Source organism: Phaenicophaeus curvirostris, chromosome 3 (assembly GCF_032191515.1).
Source record: "Phaenicophaeus curvirostris isolate KB17595 chromosome 3, BPBGC_Pcur_1.0, whole genome shotgun sequence".
NCBI lineage: Eukaryota > Metazoa > Chordata > Aves > Cuculiformes > Cuculidae > Phaenicophaeus > Phaenicophaeus curvirostris.
This window is the reverse complement of record NC_091394.1, coordinates 65,136,725-65,150,976: the sequence shown is the minus strand read 5'-3', so window position 1 is coordinate 65,150,976 and position 14,252 is coordinate 65,136,725. Positions and strand designations below refer to the sequence as shown.

The following is a 14,252-nucleotide window of genomic DNA, read 5'->3' as shown; positions in this document are numbered from 1 at the left end:
AAATAGCAAATGAAATCCTGCAGAGACAAATGTAAGCTGCCAGACCCTGAGCAAAATAGTCGTAGCCAGCTATAAGAAGTGGTGGACACTTTGTTCAGTACTCAGTAATGCCCACCAAAAAAAGAAAATATTCAGGATTTTTAGGAATCTGAAAAGTTTAGATGGGTTGAAGAGGAAGATGGACAAGTACTTGAGAGAGCTGTACTTCGGGTTGCTAGTCAGCTGAATTCCACCAGTCTCAGGAAATCCTCTAAATTAAAAAAGAAGGAAGCTGGGAAAATACTGGGGCAGTAGTATATGCTTGTTATGTTCATGCTCTTCAGTGTCTGTTTATGGCCTTTGTTGGAGACAGCACCAAGAGGATTCTTGATCTGGAAGAGTACTGTGGCTCTTGGTTTCTCAACACCCCCTTTTTCTTGTTGATCCGAATTGTATATGGGAGAAACATGACACAGACTCTTTTCAAACGGCTTCTTCAAGACCTAATTAGGTTTACAGTGTTGTAACAATTTTATAAATACTATCAGCATTCAAAATGTAGTACAGCTATACTACCCAGACTGTCATTAATATAATTTGCTTGTGCTGTGTTCTTTGTGGTTATAGTTCTTTCTTCTGTCTTTCTTCCTTATGCACTGTGTCTCCTCTGTTGATCTGGTCCAGCACCAGCAAGATTTCTGTGTAGGCAGATAAAGCCTCCTGTTTCTTTACCAGAAATGTTAGTTTTCAATGGGAAAAAAAACATTAAGGAAACAACGTTATTTTAGTTTTTAACTGTTTTTTCCTCTTTATTTTAAAGTTAAAAGTAAGCACCCAGGTAGTATAATAAATAAATAAATAAATAAATAAACTAACAAATAAATAAATAAATATGTATTACTGAATTAAAAAGAGTGACATTACTTTGGTGCTGACCTAGATATCAGGGTGAGTATAAGTACCATTGTTGTTATACCTACCTATCCAGGACACTGGAATGCTTGTTCTATATTTCAAAAAAGAAAGCTTACCAATAAGCCCATAAAATGAAAGTTTTTCAGCCTTCTCTCCTACAAGTTTACTCCAGTCACAAATCCTGTCACTCCACGCGTTTTTGATCAGCAGTATTGGGGAAAAGAGGTCTGATGAGATGGACGTGGATATTTACAAGGGTGTGAAAGTGGTGACCCACTTCCCTTGCTGTTGTGAAGAGTGTGTTGCCCTCAGGCTGCATACCCACAGAGAGATCTGGAGCTAACCTGGAATCTGTGTTTAGGTCAGATCAGTGACACCAACTGCAAGCTGGTGTGAGATGTCTTCCAGCATGTCAGGTCCTGCACATCAGGGCAACTGTCCCTCCTAAGGGCGTCCCTGAGGGTCACTACAAGGCTGTATTGCATGTGCAGGAGTTCCAGGCTGAATCAGAGGTGGTCTTCAGTCATACTGCCGGAGTTAATTGTTTATAAAGCTGCTGAAAGTGCTCTGCTAAATTTCATTTTTTAAAAATACCTTTCCCTCTTCCATTTTATTTCCTTCCTTTTTTTTTTTTCTTTTTTTTTTTTTGGTTTTTAGCTGTTACACTTGGCAAGTTTCTTTCCTAGCATTTGGAAATAATTGTTTTCTAAATGCTACTCAGGTTATCTGCCAAATTTAACACCCTAAAAGGAAGTGGAGGTGGGGGACAAGAGACCTACCTGGGAATGGAGTGAATGTAGTGAGCTAAAGTGCTAAAAAGGAAACTTCACAAATTGAAACCATCAAGTTCCCTAACATTAACTGTAAAATATCACACATTATAACCTAAATGGTAAAACCTATCCATTTTGCCCAGCATCATAACCTCTTTCTTTCTCTACCAAATGATAAAGCACTTGTGAGTTTTAGGGTTTTTCATGTTTGTTTTTTGTTTTTTTATCTCAAGAATGAGTGAGATACAATTTGGGGAGATAACAGTTTTAACTAGATGTTATTAGAAAATCCTCCCAGTTCATGAGAAAACATGATCAGTCTGACAAACTTTTTTTTTTTTTTCAAAAAGATAACAAGAATGAAGCAGCATCCACTGATGACACTAAAAGTGGAGACCTCAATGGCATAATCAGCCAGGAGGTCCTACATTAGAGCCGTTCTGCTGGTGGCACAGGAAAAAGGAAAAAAGTTTAATTCCCTTCTCCTTGGTGATGGAAAGGCTAAGGTAGCCCATGGTATTGTTGTGTTCCTGCTGTTTGTGATCACGGTGAGGTTCAGTGAGGGTTCATTGCAGCTGAACATGTGTTTACGGCAGCCTTGGGACGGCTCTGAGATGCGAGTAGTAGTGGCAGAGTAAGACTTGCATGGGAAATGCAAAGCTTTTATGGAGAACAGCTCAGCAAGCATAAAAGGTTAGGTTTCTTGTCCTTAAACCATGGTGTCTAAGTGCTCTGAGTCAGCCCTGGCCAGTTACTTTTTTTTTACCCTTGTGTTTGGTGACCAAAACTATGGTGACCACCTTTTGTGTTTGGTGCTGTTTGTGCCAGAGATCACCTTCCACCGGTACCTTTGAGCCCTAAGGGATTATTTTATGTCCCTGAATGCATTTAACATTTATTTCCACGCAATTAGCTGCTCACTTTGGTCAGGTTTTCAAGAGGGTGCTCAAACAGGGACAGTCCTTGCACACAAGGAGCTTATTGAAGCTCCTGTCGACCTCCGCAGCCTGGCCGGAGGGCGGTTGGCAACTGTCCTGCACCTGGCTGCAAAGGCACAGGTTTAGGTCCATGGAGGGGGGGAGGGGAATTGCATGGTGTTGGCTAATATTTCAGCAAGGGAATAAAACCCCCTGTAAACCACTTTTTGTACTTCTTTGCTCTTTGTGGGTTTTTTATTCCCTTTAAAATGTTAATAGCTGTTTGGAAAAGGGGGCTGCCAGTTACCATACCTGGTACAGTAGTACTGCTCTAGCTGGCGGGATTCTAACTGCTACAATCATGTATTTAATCATAGTAGCATTTAACCAGGCAAATGATTTCCAAGGTAGTATAGTAACATAAAAGGCGATGTGTATTTTCATGACTTCCCTTCAATTTAGATCTTGCCTTTTTCAACAATTTGAGATGTTTCCCCACATATTAGATGGCATATTTTGCATACAACAACTTCTCCGTAGAAGATACTTGATGTAATTTAGTTGTATTTTTTGATACATTAACAACTCAAAGGAATTTGATTAGTTTTCGTAAAGCTTTACTAACAGTTAAAAATAACCTAAGATGACAATTATAAGAAGGGTAACAAAGTCGCTCGTTTAAAATTTGAATTTTTCAAAATTAGTATTACTTTCATTTTCTTTTTAAATCAGCTGTTCTGTATTAACATCTAAGCCCTTATGTTGCTGCTAGTTTGATTCTGCTGCCAGAGGTCTCTGGTGTCTGCTGAGAAAAACAAGTATTTCCCCCTAACAGTGTGTGGGGGTATATATAGGACCTTTTCTTAAATCATTTTTGCAGTGACTTGGAGGGCAGAATACGTCAGAGCAGAATATGCAGTAGTGGGCTCTTTTGATGCTGATGTGTTATAAGAACCTCTCCCAGAGAGAGAAAATGTTTGCCACAGCAGCTTCTGCAAGCTAGGTCACCTAATTATGGGTTGAACTACGATCTACTCTAAAACATATATGCTTTTTCCTTATGGACTTTAATAGAAAATGCTTTTTAAATGTAGACGATTACCAGTCTTGGTAAAGTTTTCTTTCCATTAGTAGAGAGAGCACTACTGATCTGAAAAGCTGTCAGGTCATTCACATACCAGCATTACATCAATTGACTTTTGAATATTTTTCCATTAGAAAAGGCTCCATTTTATTCTGTCGCTGAAGTGGCAGACTTTCAGCTTGTGCGGTTTTTCCATTTATTGAATTTTGCAATAAAAGAGTTTTTGAAGCAGATGTCAGTCATTGCTTAGGAGTGGGGCATTGTGAGAGAACTGTTTTCATCTGCTCTTTGCTATTTTTTTTTTATATAGTTAGGAGAATTCCTTGTCCTTTCTCCTCCCTAACTTTAATTGTCACTTTTTAAAGCCTTGAATAGTTTTCTAACCTGTAATCTGGTGTCAGAACAAATACGAGCACCAAACCCTGATTTCATAGAAATATCTCAGACTGGCCATTGTTCTCAGCAGGAGTGGGACTGGATTTGATCTCTCAATCGTAAACCAGAAAGAAGGGAGTGGATGCATTACCGAGACATAGTTCATATTAGCATCTTAGCCAAATTTGTGTAGTGAGTAGTGTCCAGGATGGATTAATTTTGCATGGAACAACTGGACTTGAATATATATATATTTTTTTTTCAAGAATCCTGTTTAGCCAGGAAAAGATTTTAGGTCCTGATCCAAAAATATACAAATTTATTATCTTCATGCCATTGGATCTTCACACCATTGGATCTTCACTTGTCACAGATAAGCAAAGTGCTATTCGCATCTCTGTCTATATAAAGCATATACATACAGACACACACACACGCAGAGTGGAACAAGTTATTTACATTTTTATTATTCTTTAGCACACTGCAGTTGCCCTATGTATTTTAAAAAAAGATGAGCGTTTTCTGATGAGGATTTTAGTTGAGTCTGTTTGAATTATTTGAATGATTAATCCTAAATTTTAAAATGTTCACAGCATTTTATTCTAAAGAAAATTACCTCTGTAAGGAAATCATATTTTTAATTGATATCTGTTTGGGAGGGGTAAGCCTTTGATAATTAATCTCAGCACTTCACTGTTATTTTTAACATCAAAGACCACTGTTTCCAAAGGTGAGAGGACCCAAAGCATCACATATTTGTAATTTACCGGGTCTAGGACTGTGACCTAATGTAAATGTGGAGAGATTTAGTATAAAAATATCCGTAGCTTGAGGGCAACATTTTGAAAACTTTGTGGATTTTCTCTTTTATCCTAGCTCAATCTACAATCATATTTCTTTGTTATTATTTCCTCTTAGCATTAAAGTACAATTGACATTGATAGATATAAGGGAGAGGCTGAGCTTCATCAGAAAAGAAAAAAAAGGAAAGAAAAAAAAAAGAAAGGATGCGTTGTTGGCACAGAAATACCGTCAGTAGAAGAATTCCTGGCTGCTTTTTATTCATCTGCCGACAATGAGCACAACGGAGCTCTCACTGCCTGCTTTTGGCTTCTGTGGATTTTTATTTATTTCCAAAGTTAATTAAATTCATTGAAGATAACTAACTGCTCCCAACTTGTAAATACTTGTCAGTTCATGGCAAAGTTGCAGACGTAAAGATCAGCTCTTAATTTCATGGCAACAAATTAATATGGCAATGTGGTACTGTCTTTTCCACAGGTGGGTGTGTGTACTAGGACTGTCTGAACCTCAGTGTAAATAATAGCCTGTACATAACTTGGAAGAAGAAATATTCGATGGAAGACCCCCAGGGAATAAATGGGAAGTCTGTGAGTAAACTATTTGTCAGTCCTATGAAAAAAAAAGTTATGGCTTTTAAGTGGTAATTATTTTTGTTGCAGCCAAGTGGCTGGAAAGTTTTAGAAAGCTATATGCACTTCTAGTCATTGGAAACAGTAAACGATGACATTTACTGAGAGGTGGAGGCTTATGCTAAAGCTACAGAAAATAAATATAGATTTAAAAATATTTTTCTTCAGTGATTCCTATGACAAAGTGATGGCTGTTACTTTCTTGAAGAAGTATTCTGCTTGCTGCATTTATATTGTTAACTTTTGATCTGCCAGAAAGTTTTCATCCTGCCGTTTGAAGTTATTTCTCTGTGCCTGCATGAATATATACAAATTTGCTTCTGGGAGAAGTGGGTGCTGCTCCTACCTGCAAAGCCTTATGAACAGAAGCAAAATTTGTGTTTCCTAAAAAACCCAGCAGCATTGCTGTTTCTTGTAAATGCCTGTTTATGAGGTCAAAATAGTGAAACATTTTGCAAGCTGTTAGACACGGTTAATAACGTTTTGAAATAATATTTCATGCACAGGCAAATGGTTAGTGTATGTTATGGATTTGTTAGTTTAGTTTGTGATATCATTCTTGGCAATCAGTGAACGTCGAAGTTCTACATATATGTTTTTATTTTGTATTGTTTTAGCAGAAACGGTACACACTGAAATTGCTTTATTTTTACCAGTTATAAAGTAACTCCCAAATCTACTATTTAGTGAATTTTATTAGATTTGTTTCCTGTATTTTTCCTGATTTGTTTATTTTCTACATTTGACAACACTCTGCATCATCTCTCACACTTCCCTTTATATATTCAGTTTCCCTGATGCTTATGTTAGTTTTTCACATAGCAACAGAGTAGAAGGAACTAAGCCTCCTAATAAGAAGCCTGTTGTGTTGCATGTTTTTGTTACACTTCTTGCCTAGTGTCATTTTTACTGTCTGAAGCAATATGGCTTTGATTATTTTCCAATGTTCATTTGTTCCACAGTCTGTCTCTATGAGTACATTTGGGTATTTATCCATTGCTGCTACAGCAATGTGTGGAAAGGACCATTTCAATCCTAGAGAAAGGGGTGGCCATGGTTACCGACTGGTGCCAAACAGGGATGGTCCTGTTTGCAGTTGCAGTCCCAGAGCTTTCAGCACCACCCAAGCTCAGTCCTTGTTCTGTTTGGAATCAGGCTTTCCTCTATGCATGAAAAGCCTTTCCCCAGCACTGCCGGGATTTTCTGTGGCTTTCAGTGCAATACTGTCTTTCTGTATGCCCGGCATAGCCTGGGCTTTGCATACAGCAGTGGGTTTGGGTCGGGTAATCTTATGCTGAGACTGTATGTAATGACAAATGTAACTGTCACTTAACATAACAGGAGTATTAAGGGAAATATTTGTTCATGGTTTGGCACTACCAGCGCTCCTGTCGGGGTTATTCATTCCATTCCTTCTTTTCACCACTTAATCCAGAAAGCCTGTAAAACACTTCATCTGCTCAGAATTTCCCTTCACATTACCCAAGTGGGTGGTAGTCATGGATGCTATCAGGATTATCAAAATCTAAACCAGTAAATGCTGAACTTGCTGCATAAACAAGCACTTAGGCCCCTATAACTGCGAGAACCCAAAGGTGTATTACACAGGGCATTGTGGGGCGTGACTCTTCTGATTGCCATGTCATTAGATGGGTTTAAAATGGAGGTATTAAACTGGTGAATCAAATCCTGCTATTAGGCCTCTCTTTAATTCATTTGTAATTTGATGAGGTGCTATGATTGCATCAGGCAGTTGATCAATGTGGACATCTCTTAAAAGCAGTGGTCAGAAGGCAAAATAGTCTCAAGTGAAAATAAAGAAGATGGCATGAACACTGTTTTTGTTTATTCTACTCTATCTGTGCACATACAGGAAAAAAGAAAGATAAGGTGAGGGAGAGATTGGCACTCTGCAATTACAACATGGAAAGACAAAAATGTTTGGGATTTAAGATGCCATACACATGTAGCCACTCTAAAACCTGGTGGTAATCCATAGGAAAAGAGGAAAACTTTTCTACAAGCACCAGTTGAAAGGTGCATTAATTTTGGAAATGGCCAATACAAATTATGCCATGGAAGTACATGCAGGCAAGGGAGGAGCTTTATTCAGCAACTGAGAGTTGAAGGTGTACAGTGTTTTTGGAAAATAGGGCTAGATGGACAACAGAGGAAGTAGCAGGAGAATGAGAAAAGAAGATGGGAAAAGTTTATCAGATAGCACTATGTGAGAGAAGAAGAGTAGGTGCTTTACCATTTTTTTTTTGCAAAGAGTTCTCTGTTGAGAAAGTGGATGGTGTTTGCGAAGGGAATGCAGCCTGAGAGTGTTAACGTGCACAAGAGGATACCGTAGTAAGACCTGTAGGCTAACTTCTGCTCTCTATTACATTTGTACAGCTAAGAGGGAATTTTAGCATCCAAGCAACACTTTCATCACCTGAAGAAGTGGTCCTAATGGTACCGTTGTGTGTTTGTTTCATATTCTGTAGGAACAGATTTGCAACCTTGAGCTTGCGAACTTGAACACTACATCTGCCCTAGCCATTCTTTTACTAGGTGCCTGAGAAAGAAGCATAACACAAATCTGAGACTGGCTAGACAGAGGATCTCACTGTATTATCCTGCCTGAAAAAGTCATCAATGTTCAGTTTCTTGCTTTCCAAATCCAAAAAAAAAAAGCTTTAAATCTTGTTTGTTAATGATGTATGCACCTAGAAAAGATGTTCCACTTGTATTTTATCAAGCTAAAACAAGAGTTCTTCAATCCTTGTAAAATATGGGTAATTTTTAATTTGTATCTCTGTATTAATAAACTGGTGGTTGATTTCAGCTTGTCAGCAAAACAGCGATCTCGATAATGAACTGGGAGGCGCTGCTGACTCTCTTAGGGGACAGGTGGCCTTGCAGAGGGAACTAGATAGGCTGGAGCGTTGAGCAGTGATTAATGGGATGAAATTTAACAAGTCCAAATGCCAGACCCTGCACCTAGGATGGAGTAATGCCAGGCACAAGTATAAATAGAGAGAGGAATGGGTGGAGAGCAGTACTACAAAAAGGGATCCAGGGTGCTGGTTGACAGCAGGCTCTTCAGTTGAAACACTTTGCAGCAAACACCAACAAAGTGCTATTGTTTTGCTTGCTCTGCAAGCCTGATACATAGCCAACATGTTTAGACTTTGAAACGCCATGCACAGGGCTGCATCTCATGCCAGATTTGGTGTCCTTGTGCTCCAGCCTCCATTTGAGTTTGTTGGTCCTGTTCTTCACCCTCCTGTGGGAGGCTTTTCTGCCTGCTAGTCATTTTTAGTGAGCCTTACTGCTCACACATACCCAAGAAGAACAAAACCACGTCTTGTTTTAAATATTTTTGAGCTGAAAATGTCAGTTTAGATGTTAGAGAAATTTTGATTGTAAGGAAACTGAGAAGGGGTAACAGTAAGCCTTATACCAAATTGATTTTTAAAAATTGATGTGAAATTTAATGGCTTACATTTGTGGTAGAATTTTAGAATTATGCAGGCATTTTATTTAATTTGATTTGCCTACTGATTTTTTAAAAATGCATTTTTAAAAAAATTAGTTTGTAACATTCAGCACAAGGAATTTTTCACAAGTAAATATTAGCATGTTTTCAGCATTACTTTACACTCTGGGAAAATTTTGGAGGGTGTTTCTTCCCTATCAGTCTCTGTTTGGTAGTGATAGTAAGTTCTAGTCTAGCATAAAATACTTCGAAATTCTACCCCATCCAGGCTTATAGTTGAAAATTCTCCTTGCAAAATTGTACTCCAAGAAATATTTTCAGCATCGAGTATTTTTCAGGATGGACTTTGCCCATCTGGAAAACAGAGTGAAGACTCTGAGGCCCTCAGCAGTCAAGTTAGATCTAAACAGTGTGCACCCAATGAGCCATGAAAGGAGGTTCTCCTAGTCTGTTTCAACAGTTAATCTTCTCCAATTCCCCCTGCAGCCCCCAAACCTCAGCTTTCAGTCGATGCTCTGGGCAGCCTGGCTGTATACTTCCAACTTCTTTCTCCTCCCTGCTGCTTGCTGGACACCACTCTCCAGCTTACCCCATGCCATGCATGGCAGAGTGGCACTTGCACTGAAAATTCACATCATTCTTCTGCTAATGGAAAGATGCAGAGAAAGAATCTGGTTTCAGCAACAAAACGGGACAGGGGGGAGACCCAAACCAAAAAACATCCAGCACCTGGCTGCAGCAAAATAATGAATTTTGCAGCAAACATGCAAGATTCTGTGGAATCTTGGAAAAACGCCAGACTCCATGACCACAGAAATGCTGAATCCATGGGGCCCAGAGAGAGATGGCTGGGGCAGTTCACATCTCTCCGTCTTTGTTTCAGGCTCTTTGCAGTCTTACTGAAGCATCAGATTACACTCTTTTCACGTTTTCAAGGTTATCTTTGCTACCATAAGGGCTAGAAAGTTCATTTTGTTTCAAGGTGAGCCAAGACTTGATAGCATGTGTTTGCAGCTTGGGAGTGGTTTCAGAGGCCACTACAGTGGTGGTGGCATGGCTGTGCCTGTAGGCATTGCTACTGGGTTGGACCAATGTCATTAACAGGATGTTTGTCATGCCATCACTTTACCTATTCCTTACACGAGGGGACAAAGTCTACTAGGAAAATGAGTGAAAGTGCAAGTGTTTTACCTTTGGTTGAAAACTCATAGCGTTGTCACCTGTGAAAATCATGCATATTGGTGCTACTTCAATTTCTCTCAAAGGCTGACACAGCATTGTACGCTCCTCTGTGTTCCCTTGTTATTCTGAAAAAATGTGTAACATGCTTCCTTTCTGGAAAACTCTGCAAGGCAATGACCAACAAACAGCGTGCAATCACAGTCTGTAACTGAGCCTATAAAATGGAATCGCACACACCCTTCCACCTCCCCTTCCCCTCTCTGCAATTGGTAGGATATTGGAAACATAAGCCAGAAAACTCACTTATAACACTTGGTAGGTGTCAAAACTAATGAACATCTGGAACTAGCCGATGTATTTAATTTCCCCAAATTGAAATGAGCTGCTGTTATGTGGACTATGGTAACTGCTTAATCAGTAACTATTAGTAAAATTTTTTTCTTTAACAATATTCTAATAAAAGTGCTCTTGAAAATTGTAAGCTATTTGTGGACAGTTTGAAGGGCGTACCTCATATACTACAAACTATTAATTCATCTGGGTTTGCAATAACACCACAGAGGAATTATTGTTACTTAAAATTTACTTTTCCTAATCAGTGGCAGAAACCCCGCAGTGTCATACACAACGATGCTTGTACCACTGACAAAAGTACTTCTACCCATAGCTTATAGTATTGTGCATATTGGTAAGTCTTTACAGAACTAGAGCCTAAATGGAGCATTAATCATAGCTCATATTTTTAATGTAATTTTCTGCCAATTATCCTAGAAAATAATCCCACCTCAAGTGTAACACAGACTGACCTTGTAGTCCAGGTGTTAGGAACAGGCAGAGACCTTGCAGGCGTTTCGTTGGTGGTATGGCAACAGGTACCACTACTGATGGTAGCTGCAAACCCTCTTTTTTCCTCAGAGTTGGATCTTTGTCTTTATTATGGTGTGAGACATTTTTAGATTGCCTTATAAAAAAATGGGTATATATATGGGTATAAAAAAAATACACAATTTGTCTGACTTTTTTCAGCCACTATATACATGCACTGTATACATATTGTTTGGCATGAAGTCTCTTCAAAGTCTCGATGAAGTTGTAGCTCAGCCCTTTAAAGTAAAAAGCAAACTGCCAGTGAAGTTTATTTTCCTTTTTACTAGGTTTTCTGGACCATTGTTCCACTTGAGGAACCATGTTTGTTAGTTTTGGCTCTCCGGCTTTTCTTCCTTAAGGATAAACTCTCCTTAGGCATTTGTACAACTATGCACTAAAAGAGTGCATAGCAGTTTATTCACAGCCCAAACTCCAGTAGAACTCAACTGTGTGACTTCCTGGCTTAAGCAGGGGTGCATCTGTAATGTAAATACCTACTTGATTTTGTGGAAAACCGGGAGTTTTTCTGTTTGTTCTTGTAAAAGATTCCTGCTGGAAGCTTAGCTTTAAAGTTAGCATCCAGCCCGCTCCTCTGTGTCTTGGATGCTGATCTGATTTTGTGCTTTCATAGACATTTTTATATTTTAAAATTTTTAATTCAACATTAGCTTTGCTTACAAGCTACAGAGCAGAATAAAATCACATTACAAACATTGTAGTATTAGATTTTATCACCATTTATTTCTTCTCGTCTGCCTAGGGACTTCTACATGTTCACTAGAACTAATTTGCAGTCAGACACTGAGGTCTTCTAGAAGGCCAGCAGGCTCCATAAACTAATTTATCCAAATAACCAATCCCTCATAGGCCAACCGTAGAAGGACACCAAAATGGCCTAAGCAGGCAAAGCCCCCTTTTGAAGTCTGGAATGTTTTGACTGACTTGAAACAGGCGGCAGGAATGAAGGGATAATTTTCAGTGACCCAGGGGACTTTTTTGCCATTTTCAAATATTAGGTAAAACAAAGAGAAATTGCTTGTTCTAATTTAGAAAGACTTAGCAATCCGGAAGGTAACCAGACTCAGAATTGAATACTAAGGCATAGAGCTGAAGTTTACTCGATGCATTGAGTGTTTGCATCTGGGTATACAGTATTTACACATACACACACTGCTTTACTTACACATGCACATACTGAAATTGTTTTGTTGAAATTCACTTCTAAACCAAAACTTTAGCACAGAGATATGCAATATTGAGTGAACTACCTGAAACTCTCTTTTTAAGTACATACTGTTTTTCCTGAAAAAATATTTTTTTTTATTAGAAGGATGTTTTCTGTTGCTGCTTCAAAAGCTGGGATACTCACGCAGGTACAGAGACTTTCATGCCATACCTGTCTTTTCACACCCCCTGTCCTACTGCCATTCAAGTAAATGCAGAAATTAATTTATTTCTTATGTGAGTTTTCTAGTCTAAAGTTCTAGCTACGGAGGGGAAGTTTTTGATGCGTACATAAAATCATAGTTTTCTATGAGCACTCCTAGGTGGAGAGACAGAGCACAAATATTTAAAAAAAGAAAACTAAAACATTCAGGTACTTCATGTTCAGTTGCTTGAATGTATATCTTAAAGGCAGTGCGGAACAAGCTTACAGATTTCAGTAACTTCTTTAGAGACATGCTCTTGTAAATTTTGTCTCAAATTTACCATGCAGGTTTATGTGACAGGTCCAACCCTCTATTTAGCTAGAATAGTGACACAAACCAACTCCAGCTCCCAGCTTCATCTCCATTACACTGACTCACATATAAGACAGAGCTTCCCAGCAGCAAGTGTGTCATCTGTAAGGAGGAGTCACTAAGCCAGTAGTGAACTTCTCTACCCATGCTTAGTAGAAGTATGTTTCCTTAAAACAGTATTTTGGCAAGGTCACCAACTCACCCTTTTCCTCCTGACATCTTCAGTGGTTATTGGGAGCTGTACAGATATAACAATCCTGGATGAGGGAGAGGGTAAATGCCATCTCTGCGCACTAACAGTGAGGTTACAGGCTTAAGGGTCCATAAAGCATTGCTATGGGACTCGTGTCTGTGTCCTGATGACATTATGGATAGCAATTTTAAGCTGGCAGTTTAAATTCAGCACTTAAAGCTCTATGGTACTTAGTTGGGCTATAGCTGTTGCTCGTATCACTCCTACATACACAGCAAACTCCTAGGTTTGGTTTGTTATTTTACATAGGATATTGAAACATAAGTTCCTTCTGATTTCAAATTTCTCTGAAATATTTTTGCTTAGTATTGTCCTATGGTAGTAGATAAATACGATAGAATGACAGAAAAATCCTGTCTAAGTGCAGTTTTCAATCTTATGTATACTGACCTCAGATTAGTGGATTGCAGAAACATGATGTTTAAATTAATGTTATTTTGGTGTGAGTGTATATATGTGTGTCTGTGTGCATGGAATGTATTAGATTAAATTAAGTTATGTTCCAGCTTTTACTTGAGGACTATAATTTTGTTAGTAGTTAATAATGTTAATGCCATGATTTTCCTATATTATGTTTACATATATGGCTACAGTAAAATCAAATTATATTTGGTGGGGGTAAGATTAGTCAGTCAAGGACCTGTTTACAGCAGGAGAAATTAAAATTCAGATTTTGTAGGAGAAAAATGTGGTTCACTTTCTGCCTGTTTTGCTTTAGCTGTGTTGTTCAGACTGTCCTGGAAGTTGAACACTCACTGGTCTCTCAGTCTCTGCACATAGTACAGGAGCAGAGTCCAGCAGTGAGTGGGGAAGCGTCATAAGGATTTCGCATCAATCATGCAGAATTTGTCATTCTGACATTTTTGGCATTCAAAGCCTTATATTCTGCCACCAGTAGTCACATAGGGTGAACTTTCCATCATACCAACAATGCAGCTATACAACTGTGCAGTGCAGCAGATGGGCAAAAACTTCTTCTCAGCTCCTGTGGTGATCAGCTCATACCCCAAAGCGCAGGATTTGATTATCCTGATTATAATTTATAGGGCTATAAATTTTTTTAATGGTCATCAGTCAATGAATGAAATTGCTTGAAGATAAAAATTTGCTTATTTTTTTCCCCCCCAATCTGTCTTAAAAGGAGTGAGAGAGTAAGTTATTTCAGGCATACTTGCATGCTGTTCTTACACAGTGGAATAATTTTTAAACATAATCTAAAAGTTACATTTGGGGAAAATAAAAGGGTAT

At 38.6% G+C, this 14,252-nt stretch overlaps 1 protein-coding gene across 1 annotated transcript in view; it reads left to right on the top strand.

Annotated features, from left to right (window-relative positions):
* Positions 1 to 5,342: 5,342 nt before the first annotated feature.
* Positions 5,343 to 14,252, top strand: part of EYA1 (EYA transcriptional coactivator and phosphatase 1) — a 151,735-nt gene continuing 142,825 nt past the window's right edge. The window contains exon 1 of the mRNA XM_069854231.1: positions 5,343 to 5,434. Coding sequence (XP_069710332.1) covers positions 5,402 to 5,434 — 33 coding nt within the window. The 5' untranslated portion in view covers positions 5,343 to 5,401. The remainder of the gene's footprint in view (positions 5,435 to 14,252) is intronic.